The 19,030-nt window shown below is 36.4% G+C and overlaps 1 protein-coding gene and 1 pseudogene across 1 annotated transcript; one reads left to right on the top strand and one right to left on the bottom strand.

Moving 5' to 3' along the window:
• Positions 1-6,573: 6,573 nt before the first annotated feature.
• Positions 6,574-12,629, top strand: LOC130723248 (glycerophosphodiester phosphodiesterase GDPDL3-like). Its single transcript, XM_057574223.1, has 9 exons — positions 6,574-7,085; positions 7,868-8,161; positions 8,484-8,605; positions 8,726-9,230; positions 9,842-9,880; positions 10,245-10,529; positions 10,637-10,767; positions 11,007-11,490; positions 12,115-12,629. The coding sequence occupies exons 1-9, from the start codon at positions 6,971-6,973 to the stop codon at positions 12,342-12,344; spliced, it is 2,205 nt and encodes a 734-aa protein (XP_057430206.1). The 5' UTR covers positions 6,574-6,970; the 3' UTR covers positions 12,345-12,629.
• A 358-nt stretch (positions 12,630-12,987) lies between these two features.
• On the bottom strand, positions 12,988-18,250 carry LOC130723249 (disease resistance protein RPM1-like; annotated as a pseudogene).
• Between the last annotated feature and the right edge of the window lie 780 nt (positions 18,251-19,030).

Raw genomic sequence — 19,030 nt, 5'->3', positions numbered from 1 at the left:
AAGAAGAACCAAGGGTTACTAAAAAGAGAGCTCTTTATCCTACCATGTTCGTTCTGAACAGTGGCAAAAGCTTCAGAAGCTCTGAAGTTGGAAGCTCTCAAGAAGTTCTGAAGAACCCAAGTCAGAAGTTCTGAAGACCAGATGTTCCAGTGGAACGGTCCAGAAGTAGAAGACTCAAGTTCTGAAGACTTGCAAGAAGTTGGTTCTGAAGATCCAAGCCATTCTAGCTCTGACGATCAGAAGTTCTGAGGAACGTGTTCAGAAGCAGAAGTTGCAAGGTCAGAAGAATCCAAGCTTCAATCTGACGATGATCAGTAGCTTCACCAACGTTCATCTGAGGCTCCTTGTTCACAAGTCAACTAGTGAAAGGACAGGTCGCTATCACAGTACAACGTCGTACATGTCTCAGTCTGTCCGCCACCTACCTTGTACAGCCTAGCAGTCTGATATCACAGAATTGCCACTCCAACGGATAAAACCCTAGCAAAGGCTACATCACAAGCCTTGGAGTATATAAAGGCTGAAGAAAGAAGAAAGTAGCTAAGAAACTTTGCTGAAAACATTCAACATATACGAACCATTCTCTTAGCATTATTTCTTCACTGTTCTTAAACATCTGAGTTTACTATTCGCTTGTTAGAAGCACTTATTGTAAACCCGAAACCTTTTACATAACATTGTAAAGTTCATCAAGAGACCAAGGTTGGTCGGATCTTGAGAGGACTGAATCAAGGCTGATTCAGTATTTAGCTAGTCTTAAGAGGATCGGTAGATCAGCTTCTTAAGAGGATACTAGTGAGAAAATCAGTGTATTGTTAGTCACTTAGCAGGTTGCAAAGTGCAGTTGTAACACTCATTGATTTTAGTGGATTGCCTTCATCAGAAGAAGGAAGAAATCACCTTCACAGGTGGACTGGATTAGCTTGAGCTTTTATCTCAAGTGAACCAGGATAAAATACTTGCGTGCTTTACTTCCTATCATTCAGCACTTAGTTTTTATCTTTGAGTTTTGAAAAAGCTTAAAAGTATACCCGTGGTTCAAAAACTCTATTCAAACCCCCCCCCCTTTCTAGTGTTTTTCGCACCTTCATATGGTTGGTGCGAAACAGGATTGTGTTCCGGGATGAGGTGTTTAGCATTCCGCAAGCAATGGAGTTAGTAAGGTGGAGGTCTTGGCAATGGAATACTGTTAACTTGAAAGGGTTTGGGTATTCCATGTTTGAGTGGTGTACAAATCCTTTAATGTGCATCTGCTCAATTTAGGGGGGGGGGGGTGCTCTTGCTGTAGCAGTTTTGTTGGGTGTAAAAGATGGTTTGTTGGCCAGCAGCAACTCATGTAGTGCTGCTGCATTCAGTTAGCTTATTTTTTCCTCTTAGTGTATTGTTTTATCCTTGTTTTTGCTTGTAATGGGACTGAAGTAGCCCTTGTACTTCCTTTTCAATACAAAAATTTGGCTTATCTATAAAAAACCAACCACATAGTGCTCCTCAACGATCTCGCAAAGATCACTTGCATCACGAAAAGCCTCCAATCTAATTGCCCATAAGTGATAATGTTAGAATTTTGGATCACAAATGTAACATTTAAATGTGTTAAAGCCATGATTTAATTAGCCAAAACTAAAGTGTTATATTTGATATTAATTTTATGGCTAAGGGCATATGTGTGATGAAAGGGTACTGTGCAGATACCATAAGTCAATATTATAATTTGATGAGGGGCCAAATTAGATATATTGAAAACTGAATTGTAACAGGTGCATTTACTTATATGGGTTATGGTCCTCAACTATTGATACTACGTAAAAAGGTCTCTCTTCATCCCATCAAAAGAGAACATCAGGAAACTCTAAGGGTGATCTACAATTGGAAGATCACAGCCCCAAATCCTTCAGCAATTCCCAATGACAAATTCAGGTACACTTCCGCTTTCTATTTTCATCTTGAATTCGAGTATGGGTTCTATTTGAGATTATACTCCTTCTTGTCTTCTATATGGGTAGAAGCATGCGGTTAGGAACAAATCTTTGTTTGTTAGAAACCTACAAATAATTCTCACTCTCGGAAACTAAAAGTGAAGAATGAGTTATCTGATTACATTTTGATCTTTCTATATATGTATTTAGGTGTTTGGTGGAAAACTTAACCTTACCATGTCCTTTAAGAAAATAAGTTCTGATACAAAATGTTGAAAAATAGAGAAGGGTTAAATGAAAACTCGCACTCTCTCATTCATACTAACACCCTTTAAATACAATAAAATCATAACATAAATATTTGAAGTGATAAATATTCACTATACAAGAAATAATGCTTTTAGTGCTGACGATCACTACCAAGAACCAGGTGATATTCTTCATTACGTGACAGGGGCACATCATCGGATATCAAGCTATAACAGATTGAGGGACATGGCCTTCCTATGTCATGATGGATGGGAAAAAGAGAAAATGAGGCATCATAGAAGTTGAAGTAAATGAGAGTTTCATCCCTCTATTATCTTGATTTTTACTAATTGGTTTTTTTTTTTTAGGGTTTGGTTCCAATGAAAGGAATCACTAAATCATTCTCCCACCAATTCTATCTTTTTTTTTTCCATCGGAAAGATAAATTGCATGCACCAATCCCTGAGACTTCCCCTCCCCAACTCATATGTCCCTAAACTCTTACCACTTGAACTATCATTTGGGGACACCAATTCTATCTTTAACTCTCATAACTTTTATAATAGATTTTATACCTTTTAATTTAGTATATTTTTTAGTATGATCCTTGTTATTCAATTTTTATATAAAGAAATTATAATTATCAATTCTAAGAATAAAATAATCAATAATTAATCATACACTTCTAATATAATGAACTAATAATTCATTCACACACGCATTAGTGACAATATATAATTTGGTCACTACTACGAATAATATTAGTGACGATTTGTAATGAATTAAAGAGATGCGCACCGTCAGTGTAAACATATTTTACACAGTCATTCAATTGAATTCCACCACATCATAAAATATATATTTGTTTTAATCAAAATTTAAAATCAAATTTATTATTCCTCCTCCAACGTGGCATGTTGTGATTGGTTTTCAGTGTAAAACCGGTTTACACCGACAGTGTATATCCATTAAATTCTTTGTAATTTGGTAACTGCTACTAAATAGTTTTAGTGATGTCTATAATTTTTTTAAATGTTTATAATTTGGTCATTACTACAAATAGTATTAGTGGTGACTGGCGATTTATAATTTAGTCACTTTAACGAATAATATTAGTGACGATTTATAATTTGGTCACTATTATTAATAGTATTAGTGACGATTTAGAGTTTGGTCACTAATCGTATTAGTGACAATTTTTAATTTGATTACTATTATGAATACTAGTAGCGACGTGGTCACAAATAATATATATTTAGTGACAAAATTAATAATCGACACTATGTCGTGGTCATTGAAAACATATTTCTTGTAGTGATTCACCTATTAATTTAAAAATAAATCTGCAATAGAACTACTTATAATTTTGTACCAAACCTACTAAACTCATAATTCCTATAATTAAAACTTTTAAAAAATATAAATTCTAATAAACTATAATAAACTCTAACAATAGTGATGATTCATATTATCATTTATCAATACTCTATGACTTTCACCTTTAAATTTCTAGTGTGCAGAAGCTTCATCCATGGCGAGAGCTTCACGCATAATCTACAAGGGGAAAAAAAAATAAAACAAAAATGAGCAAAGCAAGATGCGAGATGGAAGCCACCTTACTTGTGCATGCAATGTTAGAAAAAGAACAGGCTTGATCGTGATGGAAATCACTTTCCTTAAAGTATTTCAAACACTCTTTGAATTTGTCTTAGAGTTTGGATGCAAGAATACTCAGGATAATCAGCCTTTAGATTCGAGTTTGCACAAGACTAATGAAAACTCGAAATGAGGCGAAGTGGTTTTCAGGAAAATCAGAGGATATGATTATATTTTGAATTCTGAACATGCACTATATTTATAAGCAAAGCAGAACAATATATAAGGTTGCGACCCTTCATAAATTGTGTCTGTTACCAACAGTCGCAAAATTCAAATTCAAAACGAGCAAAACAAACGGACGTTACGGCAACCGCGTTGCCGTTGCCGTCGTGCTCAAGTGCTCAAGTGCCGCCTACAAGCCGCCTCTACGCCCACACTGACGCCGGTGGTGACACCGGCGAGGGGTGGTGTGAGTGGAACATGTGACATAAAAGTTTGGGACCACCAAACCATGCACATGTGGCACTATATCCTCTCTTTGTCTCTTTGTTGAATGGTTGACATTTAATGATATATAAATGCTTTGAAAAGTTACTCCCCTTTCTATGTGGGACTTGTTTCAAATCCATTCAATGCAAAATCAACACACTTGTCATTTTGGAACACTATGTAATTATTACTACTTGTGTAATTATTACAACATGCAGTGGAATGCAATGCAATGGGAGATGTTGACAAAGATGAAGAAATAGAGGGAGAGATAGAAAGATGAGGAAGATGAAGAGAGGATGGTTTTCCGGAAGAGGAAGAGAGGGATGAGGATGGGAGGGTTTTAAGTGTTTAGGGGTATTTTTGGGGTTTGAAATATAAGGGGTGGTGTGCTTTGAATTGGGTGGGGGTGTTATATCAATTTTTTTGTTGTTTTTTTTAACTTCACTTTTTTGTTGTTGCAAAAGGCCTTTTAGTAGTAAATATTAATTTTTTACTATTTGTTTCTTACAATTTAATTCATACAAAAGTATACCAGGGTAACCAGGCTGTTCAGATTTAAAAAATAATGACAAATATATGTATACTCTTGAATCTGTAGTCTTGTAACTTGTAAATAGGGGTGAGAATAGGTTGAGCTTAGGTAGGCTTTGCGTAAATAAGCCTAGCCTGTTTAAAAATCTTAAGGCTTGAGCCTGGTCTGTCAAAGGCTTTTTTTCGAGCCTGGCCTGACCTTCTCGAAAGCCTGGTCTGGCCTGGTAGCCTGTTTAAAGGCCCGTTTCACAACAAGAGTTTTACGTTTGCTAACAAATTTATTTGTATAGAAGTTATCAAACTTATAATATTATAAGCTATTAGATAGAGTTGAAACTAAACGAGAGAGTATGTTGGTTTCTAGAGTCGCAGAGCCAGTATAAAATCACACTTCATATTCAGGTATTAAAATACATTATATATCTATTTCTAAATAGACTTATAACTTTGAGACATTATATAAGTCAATTTGCTTAAATATATAAAAATGTCAATAAGTATATAATATCAAGATATTATGATAAATTTCTAATATATATACATCATCAATGTTAAAATATATTTATACTAATCATATTTACAATGTACTAGAAAAATGATAATCATTTTTACTTAAATAGGCTAGCCTATAAGGCTTAAAAGACTTTTTGAAAAGCCTATTAGGCTTAAAAGGCTTTTTGAATAACCTTAGCCTAGCATTTTTAACTAAATAAGCTTTTCAAAAAGCCTAAACCTTACCTATTTACCAATTTGGCCTGGCCTAGCCTGAACCTCTGGTAGGCTAGGCCATAGGCCCCTAAGAATGACCTGACCTATTTCCATCCCTACTTGTAAAGTAGAATCACCCACATTACAAATGAACTTTGCCTGTTTGTTGCAATATCAGTGCAAGATGTCAAATCCACATGTCTTTTATTTTAATCAGATCAGTTATTTTTTATATTATTACGTAAGTATTTTTAATATGAGATTTTTAAAGATGTAAACCACTACCAGGTCATAGTTGGGTGACACCAAATTAAACGGTGAAAATTATTATGGCATAAAATCAAAGTAGATATGAATTTATTGACCTTATAGAATGAACACTATGAGCGTGAAATTTTCGTAAATCACAGGTTTCTAATGTTGGGCCAAATAAAGGAGATTGTTAAAAACTCGGGGATAAAACTTGATATTAAACTTATTTTTCAATGTAGGACTTACTCACATTTGATACACAACAATCTCCCTTTCAAATGTGAGTCTATCTCAAACCAAAGTTGGGCTTGTATTTTAATCTTTATCTTTTATTTTTCTTGAATATAGTTTTATCAAACTACACATGAAAATAATAAAATAAAATTTGATTGGATAGAGCACGAGGTGTGACGTGGTGGTTGCTCACCTCGTTCCTTAATTATGAAGCCGAGGGTCCGATCATCACTCATGAGAGTAAAGTACATTTCGTGATCAACTGTTTACCACTTAGTGCCAGTACCCGTAATAAGGAGATTAGTCACCGTTGACGGTGGTGGATACCGTTTTCCAAAAAAATTGATCACATAAAACTAAGTAAAGAAGCCTACAATAGCTTGCAAAAATGAGAATATACATGGAAAAACATGAATTAGCATTTTGAATAGATTTCTGGCATGTACTTTATTTTGGCAAAAGAGGACCTGCAACAGTGATTATAAATTAAATGCAGATATAAATGCTGCAATGTTAGCTAGCAGTTAAAGTGCTCCATAACGAGTTAACTGGCCCTTTCTTATTATCTTTGTAGTTTTCTCACCTTTTCTAGTCTCCTCCATTCATCTTTTTTCTAGTCTCATACTTTTTTCTTCTTCTTCTTATACTTTGTAATCATTCATCGTTTTTGCACGAAGTTTCAATAACCTCGTGACCACATAGAAACAAGAATCACATATACTAGGAAAGTAGCTGTATATACATATATGGCCGTTGACCTGTCTCAGAAGTTGACTTGAACATAAAGAAGGAAAAGTCGTGATAAGGGTGTTGTCCTATTCTCATGATTTTTCTAGATGAAAAAGTCAAGTCCACCAAAGCTTAGTTCTATCAGTTCAAGCCATTCAGTTTTGGTTTTCTTTCTTAGAACTGCAGAATTCTCATTAGTTTGTGCCTCCTTAAAACTATAAAATCCCAGATAAGGATTTTCCTGGTAATATTTGAAATATATGTTGCATTTCATGGGTCTCCCACATGTACTTGCTCTGCATATTCTTCGGTACTTATTATTGGTAGCATTGGTATCTTCTTCTGGACCTGAAACTGGCTGGAAAACTTTGCAAGGTGTGTTTCTAATTCTCTACTACCTGTGTTCTTACAGTGTTTTCCATGGCCCTTATTTGTCTTTTATTTAACTAGTTCTGCATTGCTGTTGAGACTCATGCTTGGAAGAAAATTGGGTGTTTGATGTCCTTTGTTAAGTTTGACTCTTGTTTTAATGAACTAGATATTATTTCAAATTTTCAATTTGATACTATTATTAGTGTCATTGTGAATATCATATCATGGCAGTGTAAAGTCATCAAATTTTCTATCTTGAAGGAAAATAAGAAATAAACCGTGTACTGTTTTGAATCAATAGACATAACAAAGCTGTATAGAAGATTAGAAGTTTCACGACTTTTAATTATATCCATGCACGTTCAAGTCTTGAAAGATTGCTCACATTAATTAGAGATATGACTAAATAATCATTATAAAGGAACCCTCATCCCTAAGCTAGCATTTGGGGTATAGTTAAGCCTAACTTGAATTCTAAGATTGTTTGAGCTTATCACACAAATGTCTAGTCCTGCAAACTTCACGTTCTAGATGTCCAGCCATGAACATGAAGAGTGTTTTAAGGTTAGACATTGACATGATTAAATAAGTCCTTATAAAGGTTAGAACAATCCTTAGTCCTTACCTCTAAACTAACTTTTGGTGCAGTTATGCATAACCTAAAATCTAAGAAAGAGAATGTGATAAAGGATAAGTATATCCAAAAATTGGTAATGTTAATTGCTCAAGGGGTTTTCATCTCTTAAAAGTAATTCACATACTCATTCGGTATACATGCTATGCAGGATCTCCCCCACTGGTGATAGCACGTGGTGGGTTTTCAGGGCTATTTCCAGATTCAAGTTTACCTTCCTATAGTTTGGCACTAAACACTAGTGGCCCAAATATCACTCTATGGTGTGATGTGCAGCTGACAAAGGATGGAGTTGGGATTTGTTTTCCAGAGCTCAAGCTGGACAATGCCACTGACATTTCCATTGCTTACCCAGGAAAAGCAAATGATTACTCAGTTAATGGGGTTCCAACCCGGGGATGGTTTTCTGTAGATTACAACTTCAAGCAACTAGCAAATGTGTCTCGTGAGTTCAATCTCTCTTCAAAAGTCAAAAGTCAACATTTTTGGTAGCATTCGGTAGACAGGTCGGAACGGGACATAGGGGTTATGTTCCATGTTTGTTACATTTAGTTCAATTTATAACTAAAATATTGAGTTAAAATATTTCCAAAAGTCAGAAGATGGGGTTGGTAATGACATTGGTTCATTAAGTTTTGAGCTATTTCTTTGTCCATGTCTTTGATCATAACATCTCAGAAGTGGAAATCTTGTTCCACTGCTTTTTCCCTTTTGTGATTTGATATATATGTTTGTACTCACTGATAATTTTCTTCTTGTTGGGACAGTTGTTCAGGGAGTGTATTCTAGAACTAATAAATTTGATGGATGTAACTATCACATTCTCAGTGTTGAAGATGTAGTCAAATTAGTAAAATCACCATCAACAGGGTTGTGGTTAAATGTTCAGGTAAATGTAGTAGGAGTGTTTGCTTTTATGTCTTAATGGTGGAGTAAATTATTTTGTTTCAAGGAAGGTCCTTATTCTAAATCTCTATAATTAACTCATGTTTTTTCAAATACAATGCAGCATGATACATTCTTCAAGCAGCAGAATTTGAGTGTAGAAAGTTTTCTACACTCTCTCTCAACTAAACCAGTATCTATCAATTACATCTCATCACCTGATGTGGATTTCTTGAGAAGGGTAAGATCAAACTTCGGTTCTAAAACAACAGGCCAGATTTTCAGGTTTCTAGAGCAGGATAAGATTGAACCTGCAACCAATCAGACTTATGGCGCACTGTTGAAAAACCTCACGTTTATCAGAACTTTTGCTTCTGGAATTCTTGTTCCCAAGGGTTATATATGGCCTGTAGACTCAGAACTTTATCTGCAACCACATACCTCTCTTGTCTCAGATGCTCATGAAGAAGGGCTTCAAGTTTTTGTATCAGGCCTTGTTAATGATGTTCCATTTAGCTACAATTTCAGTAATGATCCTCTGGCTGAGTGCCTGTCTTTCATTGACAGTGGTACCTTCTCCGTTGATGGCATGCTCTCTGATTTCCCAGTAACTCCCTCTGCAGCCATAAGTAAGTTTTGTTACCCCTGTATACACATGGACCTTCAGAATCAGAACTATTTTGTATAGAAATTTGGAACCGATGGTGCCAACAAATGCTTTATAAATATTTTTCAAGTTAATGCTAGCAAAGACTTTTATTTTTCTTCTTCTTGGCTGCTCTTTTTTAACATGCTATTATCTACAGTCTATTAAGATGTATTCCCTAAGCGAATTAAATGGAATTGCAATTATTCCTTACATCCTTCTAAGTGTGGTAGACTATTCAAGCCAGGGATGAATATGTAATCTGTTGAGTTGAGCTGCATGTAACTTATTTTCTACCTTGTGAATCAGAACTTGACCATTAGAGTGTTATCTTTATTTAATGCTATCTCTTGAAAAGGACACACAGGTACATAATTTCTGAATGTATTATACTTTCTGTATACTAATCAGATGAGTTTGTATACATGTAACATACATATACATTGAAAATGGTATTAAGGGATTTTATGACTATTAGTTGGTCTGATTCTATGAATCAAGGCAATGATTCATTGAGATTGGTATAAAAACTTTATAGTATTTGATTGCAATCTGCTAGCCATTCAGATTCTGAAATCTCCTCGCCTATTGCAGATTGCTTTTCAGGATTAGGAGAAAATGCCAAAAAACAAGGTATGATTTATTCTTGCTCTCTATTGATATAATTTATACCTTTCCCACCTAGTACGAAAAGGGGTTTGATTTACCCACGCCCCATTTTCTCTTCCATCCAATTTCCACCCATTTTCTCTTCCTATTTCTCACTCTTTTTCCTATCACATCACTCATTTCGCTCGCTTCTATTCTTATCTCTATGTGAGTGAGTGCATTTAGGGCGTTTACCAATTTTTATTCAAGCAAAAAAGCCTTGGCTGCTATTGTTGCTGTATTGATATATTTCATAACAAAATAAGTTATAGGATGTGTTGAGGGTGAATAATGATTAAATCATCTATACTTACATTTTCCTTCCTCTTGCATATTTTTCATGCAAAAGTGGAGTCTTTGGTCATCACAAAATATGGAGCAAGTGGAGATTATCCTGCTTGTACTGACCTTGCCTATAAGAAAGCAAAACTAGATGGAGCAGATGTACTTGACTGTCCTGTTCAAATGTCAAGTGATGGAATACCATTTTGCTCAAGTTCTATAGATCTTTTAGAGAGCACAACAGTTGCTGATACCAAATTCAAAAGCCGGGTAACTACTATTCCGGAGATCAAATATGGCAGTGGCATATATACATTTAGCTTGACATGGAATGAGATAAAAACATTGACTCGTAAGTAGAATCATAAACACTTTAACAAAGGAAGAAAAAATAGCATAACTTATTCTCAACAAATGCATAGATCCCTCATTGATGCTATTCTTTGTTTTTCATTGTAGCCTCAATATTGAACCCTTATGAGAAGTACTTGTTGTATCGGAATCCGAAATTAAAAAACCAAGGGAAATTTTTAACATTGTCTGATTTTTTGTCATTGGGTAAAGACTCTGGCATCTTGATCAGCATAGAGGTAAGTGCTTCCATTTCTATCTCACACGTTTAGAATTCATTCTTGGGCGAGCCGTTTGATTTTTATAGGTTTTCAATATGCATCTTACAAAATAATTCAATGATCACATGACAAGTACTTTGTTTGAGAAAGAAAACTATCATGGTAAAAGCATTAATGTTATCATGTAATGAAACTAATTTTTACACTGATGTTTATATGGTATAGATTTCGTTAATGACATTTTTTTCTGTTATCAGAATGCTGCTTACCTTGCAGAGAAGCGGGGTTTAAGCGTGACAAATGCAATCCTTGATGCTTTAACGAAAGCAGGTTATGATAAACCAGGATCCCGTAAAGTTATGATTCAATCAACTCATAGCTCTGTACTGAAGATATTCAAGGACAAATCCAAATACGAAAGGGTTTACAAAGTTGATAAGAATATTCGTGATGCAGTTGACTCGGCTATTGAGGACATCAAAACATTTGCTGATTCTGTGGTGGTAGGAAAGGCATCTGTTTTTCCTCAAACTTCAGCCTTTCTAGTTAACTCTACAAACACTGTGGCAAGGCTACAATCATTTAACCTCCCAGTTTATGTAGAAACCTTCAGCAATGAGTTTGTATCTCAAGCATGGGACTACTACTCAGATGCATTTGTTGAGATAAATTCATTTGTCATAGGAGCCAAGGTCAATGGAATTATTACTGACTTCCCTAAAACAGCTGATAGATACAGGAGTAAGTTACAACTTCTATATAAAACAATGTTTCTAAAGAAATAACACCACTTAGTTTGTGTTTGCTGTTATAACTTGAAAGCTTAAGTTGGCTATAATATCTCTTTGTATAATAGTAGCATAGCTCTAGATCTACAAAGTTTGTTGGAGGGCGAGCCTCGGCACAACGTTAAGGTTGCTGCCATGTGACTTTGTGGCCACAGCTTCGAGCTGTGGAATCAACCTCTAGTAAAAGTGCAAGGTACAACTGCCTACACGAGATCCACAAAGTGGGTCCTGCCCCTCCCTGGACCTCGCGCATAGCGGGAGCTTTATAGCACCGGGTTTGGCCTTTTATAGTAGCATAGCTCAGCATAGTGCTAAGTGCAACAGCCAAATTTATATAGATGTGCTACAAGTTGTGTAGTTTACAGTGCTTCATTCATGATTAATCCCAGCATGCTTACGGGCTAAGCTATTACTGTAGAAATACACTTCCATTTGAAAAGTTTACGTACGTCATACTACCTTTTCTTTGATTAGCTTATTATGTGCCTGACAAAATCAATTCTAAAAAGAACTACTTGTTTGTATGAAGCTATTTTCTCTCATTGCTTACTCTTGATTGATGCTGTATTGGTTGCAGAGAACAGGTGTTTAAAGCATGGCTATAAAGCACCTTATATGAGCCCTGTTGAGCCTGGAAAACTTTTAAAACAAGTTACTAAGTCCTACCTTCCCCCACCAGCCCCTCCGCTCCCAGTCTTGAATGATAGCAATGTGACTGAGGCACCTTTACCTGGTGTTTCTGGAAAAATTCCAATTCCCAGTGCTGCTCCTGGAATAGCACCAGCTCCAGCCCCTATCACAGCATAAAGAGTATACAGGAAACGAAGTGTAGCATCCATACACATCATTGCCTTGTGAGCTCCATGGTTGGAAATCGAATTACGTATGTGTTTGGATACTAGAATTTAAGATGGCAATGCAGTATTTTATAGCATTTGAAAGTTCATAGCATTTTTATTAGGTGTTATACCATTCAAATTGGCGAATTCAAAATACCCTCAAAGAGGTAGAATTTGTGAAACCTCTCCTGGATTGTTCTTCTTAGAAGCATACTTCTCCATTCTTTATATAATTTGAATTTCTCTCCTTAAAGATTCATCTCTTCCCCTCCCCTTCCCACTCCCTCCTTTGCCAAAATCATACCGCTTAACATTGCATCTCTCTCTCCCAACATTGAGATGGATACTCAATGAGGACCATGACAAGTTTGAATTGACACTAGTTTTAAAAAGGAAAGTAATTAAATTTATGCAACTTTAATATATTCCAACTATTTTCAATTCCTGCATTTTACCGAATTCAACATTAAATTCACTATGACAGTTACAAGACTTGATGATTCAAATCTGATTTTTTCATCATAAATTGAATTACTATTGGACAGTGGAAATGAAACTTCTATTTCCATATTCCAAACTAGAAACACACATCTCAACGAAAACAAGTCATAGAATCCATAAAACAGAAACTCTTACAACATGGTGGTAAGTCATACAACACAAACAACAAACAATTTAAACCAAGAGCAAAATGTCTTGAATCACTCATTTATGCAGTAGGTTTTACATATTTTTATAAGACAACAAAAAATATACATATTCTCTTTATTCGTAAACTTAAGTGCTAGAGCAGCAACAACAGACATATACAATGCCAATTTTGAGAAGGACCACATGAAGAATTCAAATTAGCCCAACACCTAGCAATTCAGAGCACAATGTTAGTACTTAGTAGCATTGGTGATATTGTTGGTTGATGAAAAAATACAAGTAAATAATTGTTGATGGTTCCAAACAATAACAGATTTTATATATATTTCATTTCTTTTCAAATTCTTTCAGGAAGAAATATGCACCTGGTTCTTTTCCCTTGAAGTTGGATGTTGTTCAATGTCCATCAAGTTTTGGTGAATGAATTCAACTGATGAATTTTGAATGTTGACCACTACAATTGTCTCTAAGCGATGGATACCAGGGGGTAGTAGAATCTTGAGTTTAGATATATACCATAACCAGAGCCTTTTAAGAGAAGGCAATGCTCCTTTTTCGATAAAGATTAATTTCAAGTTATACAAGCCTTCAAGGTGCAGTTCCTCTAGTTTCTGAAACCCTCCACCTTCAAAATGCAAACTTTGACCTTTATAACAATCATAGAGTGTGAGAGATGACAATTTTGGCATATTTTGTAGTGATTTCAGTGGATCATCCATTAACATGGAGTTTTTCAAGATCAATTTGACAAGATTTGGGAATTGTGGAACCCAGTCTCGAACTACAGGTAAAATAAAGTAGAGGTGAAATAAAGTTCAATTCAATGTATCCCCATATTTCAACAGTAAAAAGAGTCAGCTTCTCCAAGTGTTGCATCTCATTTAATGAGGACCATAGACTACTTTCCTTATGTGTCTCCTTAGTGATCAATCCCAACACTCTTAACTGCTTAAGCTTTCCGAGCTCTCTAATTGCATTGCAACGTAATTCCACATTCTCTAGCGTTTCGAGAGAAGTCAAGCCTCCAATGCCATCCTTCAATGAAGTTAAAGACATGTTGTTGCCCACAAGGTGTCTTAGTCTTCGGAGCTTGCTAAGCTCCTTTGGAATCTCATACTCATTTTCTCCCTGTATAATCAAGGTCTGTAGGTTCTGGAGCTTACTGATGGACATGGGAAAACCATAATTTGCATGTAGACTTAAATAATTCAAGTGGACCAAATTACCAATATTACCAGGGACAGAGAACCCATTGAAATCCTCACCATCAAGTACCTTCAATAGCGTGTATTCTTTAAGGACTCTCCACAAAATATCTCCTTTTAATTCATCTGTGAAAATATGCAATGACCGAAACTGTGAACTCATTTTATCACCTCTCATTAAAATTTCAGAATTAGTTGCTAGTGATAGACGTCGGCTTGAGACTGGCATTGACTGATGATCACCTTCACCGATCAATTGACCAAACCTTAAATCCTTAAATTTGGTAAGGATCATCTCCCGCAATACGTCATGAACACGATAATGTTTAACTTTAACTCCACCATTGTGGCGACTTGATACTAGCACCAAACTTCGATGAACCAACTCTCTTAAATATTCTTTATCAACTTTCTCCAAGATTCGCCCCCTTTCCACCTTAACAAACCCTTCTGCTATCCACTGCATAATCAATCTTCTCGATTTGACTTCATAATCTTCAGGGTACATTCCAAAATATAGGAAGCAAGGTTTAAGATGGTAAGGCAAATCATCATAGCTGAAACCTAAAATCTTCGTTATATGATCTAAATGGCGATTTTTCCTAAGCTCTTCACTTAGACTTTGAAAAAACATTTCCCATTCAAGTGCTTTTTTTTCTCTACCAGATAAAACACCACCAATGGCCACAATTGCTAGTGGTAATCCATTGCATTTTTTAACAATCGCACGAGATATATCAATCAGATCTTCTGGACAATGCCCATCAAAGTCAAATTGGAATACCTTCTTATAGAACAGCTCTAAAGATTGGTCAAGAGTTAAAGGCAGCAACTCATGCACTTCGACAAAAGGAGAAGAGATTCTACTAGACACAACAACATCCATTTTTATTATCAACGACAGCAAATTGAATCTCATCCCAAAAAAGCACATTCCACACATCATCAAACATGACAACGTACCTTTTTTGCTGCAAGCAGTTTCTCACCGCATCAATCAGTTGCCTTCGATCCATTGTAGTAACATCACTCCTTTTATTGCCAAACTGCCGCAACATGTCTCTCAGCAGCCCTTCTATGGAGTAGGATTGAGATACTGTGATCCAAGCATGACAATCAAAGTGGTCTATCACCTTCCGGTTGTCAAAAACTTTCTTGGCAAGAGTGGTTTTCCCCTGCCCTCCCATGGCCACAACAGAGATCACAGTGCGCTCTGCTGGTCCCCCAACCAACCAACCTCTTGGGAAACAAGAGAGCTGAAGAAAAAATAAAACACAATCACAACACAAGAAAATTACGTGGAAACTCCAAAACCGGAGAAAAAACCACGACCATTGTCTAAACCGACAACCAACCAGAGAAATATCACTATTTGAAAATTGTTACAACACATAGACTTCTCTCACTCTCTCCCCAATGCCCCAGTACAACCACATTCTCACAAAGCAAATATTAAACTAAGTCAGATATATGCTTAAAGTGCTATTGACTGGTGCATCTAAAAACAAAGAACCTAGGTCCAATATATAGCCTTGGTCTCCCCCTTGTTTCACCACACTAAGCGATGTGGGACTTCTCCAATAGCTAATTTTTAACCTCCTTTATTTTAGAAACTTGGGCAATGTGGGACTTGACAATCAACCCTAACAATCTCCACCTTGATTGTAAGAGTTACACATCTTCCGCTTGCATTGTCTATACCGACAATCATACTCCACCATAAAAGAGTACACTTTACTTGGAAACAAACCATCCCAAGAATTTTCTTCACTTGGAAATAAATCATTCCAAGAATTTCCACATGTCGAAACCTTGCTGAAATTTTATAGTGCAACTCCCATGTTGGCTTCCAGGAAGTTCTTCAGCCATCGACACCTTTCACCACTCACCTTGCATCAATGCCAACCAATGCCCGTGTGTTGCTTCTGAATCCGCTAGCAATAACTTGTCCTTTTCCATGGTATAGCGGAAATACCATAAGGACAAACTTTATCTTCTAGATGAGATCATCACCATCATCTCCCAAAACAAGGGAGACAGTGCTAGCACTTACCTCAAAGTCTTTTTCAGATACTGCTCCACCTGGACAATTTCTCTTCACATGCCCAGACTTTCCACACTTCCAGCACGCCAGATTCTTTGCAAGGATCTTCTTCCCATTAGCCCCACCTCCAGTTAGCAATATTGAGCCTGTTGAAGTGCTTTCATCATTTTTCATTCTCCTTTCTTCCGAAATAATTTTAGTTGCAACTTCTTCAAAACTCAAACTTTCCTTCCCATACATCAAAACAGGTTTCAGATGAACATAGGAAGATGGAAGAGACAAAATGAGCCTTAACGCTTTATCTTCATCATCAATCTCTACTTTGATAGATTCCAGCTCAGAGATAATATTATTCAAAGTACTCAGATGATCAGATATTTTCGTACCTTCATCCATGCGTAGATTGTGGAATTGCTCTTTCAGCAACAACCGATTTGAGATGCCCTTTGCCTGATATAACCCTTCAAGCTTCTCCTAGAGCTCCTTGGCTAATGACAAATTCTGCACATTTGCAAGAACATTCTTTTGCAAACACAGACGAATTGCACTTGCAGCCCTCAAATCTAGTTCCTCCCACTTGTCGGCCTCCATGTTAGAAGTGTTTCCTTTCAGCGCCTTCTGTAATCCTGATTGTATCAGCATTCTTTTGCAAACACAGACGAATTGCACTTGCAACCCTCAAATCTAGTTCCTCCCACTTGTCGGCCTCCATGTTAGAAGTGTTTCCTTTCAGCGCCTTGTGTAATCCTGATTGTATCAGCACATCCTTGACTTGTACTTTCCACAAGCCAAAGTTGATTCTTCCATCAAACTTCTCTATGTCAAACTTCATAGCGCTCGAGTAAGACATAGCAGCTGCAAACTTCTTCTTCAGTACCTCCACAATATCACACTTCTTTTCTGGTGTGGAAGATCAGATAATTCTGCGACCACCAGAGAAATATCACTATGTGAAAATTGTTACAACACATAGACTTCTCTCACTCTCACCCCAATGCCCCAGTACAACCACACTCTCACAAAGCAAATATTAAACTAAGTCAGATATAAGCTTAAAGTGCTACTGACTGGTGCATCTAAAAACAAAGAACCTAGGTCCAATATATAGCCTTGGTCTCCCCCTTGTTTCACCACACTAAGCGATGTGGGACTTCTCCAATAGCTAATTTTTAACCTCCTTCTTTATTTTAGAAACTTGGGCAATGTGGGACTTGACAATCAACCCCAACACAACCAATCAGTTTTTCTCTTGGCACGTCAAAGCCCACAACTTGAGCTTCCTCAATGTAAAGAGCAGCCTCTCGACCCGGAAGCCACTTGACATTTTCTCTGCTGCTTGATCCTTCTTGTTGGCGTTGGAAACCATATCTATCACTTTTATCCTTGATTTCACGAACACATGACTTTATATCTTGAATCTGAGAAGCAATTTGATGACGACTCTTCAAAGTTTTGATCAGGTTTGTAATCTTACAAATTATAGTTGCACATCCAGGATGCTGCTGCTGTTGCCCCACATGGATCATGTAGTCATCAATGATGTCTTCTATGCGGAAAGCAACATCTCTCACCTGCTTCACCCATGTTTTCACTCCTTCACTTTCTTCATCTGTTGCAGCTCTTCTATCTGCATCCCTAAGGAACGCTTGGATGCTTTCGAGTTCATCTTTAATGTATGCAAGTCCTTTGTGAATGCCTCTAAGCATAGTGGCTTCTTCAGTTAACAGCGGAAGTAGATGGTCAATTGCAAAGGACACTGCCATTTCCGCTGCCATTTTCCTCTCAATAAGTTTTGTGTATCTAGCAGAATAGCAATAATGTGATTAAATTCGGTTCACTCGCTTATTGTATATTAATGTGTTCTCTCTTCTTTTTGCTATATGGGATTGACATATGCCAACGAATTTCATATAAGAATAGCATGGGATCAATAACACTACAGTAAATTGTGTGATAGAATCAGATACTTGACCCTTTCCATGGAAGAAGAAAAGCATAAAGGTGCCTCATCTCATTCAAGTTATGCTAAATTCAACTGTGATATTATGTGATTAGTAATGTAACTGTTTGATCTTATTTGACATTATGTGATTTGGATATTATTGTAAAAGCCATTAATTTATTTTTATTTTGCTTCCATAAGTGAAAACGTATTAGCACTTAGTGTGCGTTTGAATTTACATTAAAGCTCAATGTGGATCTACGTTGAAATAACGTGTAGCTTCTCCGATCTATGTTAAATTTAATGTGACTCTTGATGCCTTGAGATACATGAAAGCACGTTTGACATTTGCATTAGCTCTAACGTCAAAATAAACATGCACTTAGTGGTTAAAGATTGATGATACCACCGGTCAAGATGCGGAGACGTGCTTAGTGACAATGTAAAGTACAAATTACAATAATGAATTGAAAACATATGAAAATTAGAGTTAAGAAAAAATGAAAATATTCAATTACTTCAAAATTGTATTAATCCATTCATTATATTTGCGCTTGAGCAAAATTACCACAACAAGAATAATACTCATTAGAGTCGGCTTGACACTTAGTTTGTGTTTGTTGGTCGAACTTGAAAGCTAAGTTGACTATAATATTTCTTTGTACTTGATCAGACAAGTCAGACCAAATCACTCAGATGAGTGTTTATAGATTGAGAACATTGAGGATGTAGTGGTTTTTCACGCTTCGGGATAGCTCCTCCATCGTCTGTGCATGCGCGAGGTGGAACCTATAAATACGCTTTGACGGTCA

The sequence above is a fragment of the Lotus japonicus genome, chromosome 6 (genome assembly GCF_012489685.1).
Source record: "Lotus japonicus ecotype B-129 chromosome 6, LjGifu_v1.2".
Taxonomy (NCBI): domain Eukaryota; kingdom Viridiplantae; phylum Streptophyta; class Magnoliopsida; order Fabales; family Fabaceae; genus Lotus; species Lotus japonicus.
The sequence above is the reverse complement of the archived record's forward strand: the minus strand, read 5'-3'. Positions and strand labels throughout refer to the sequence as shown.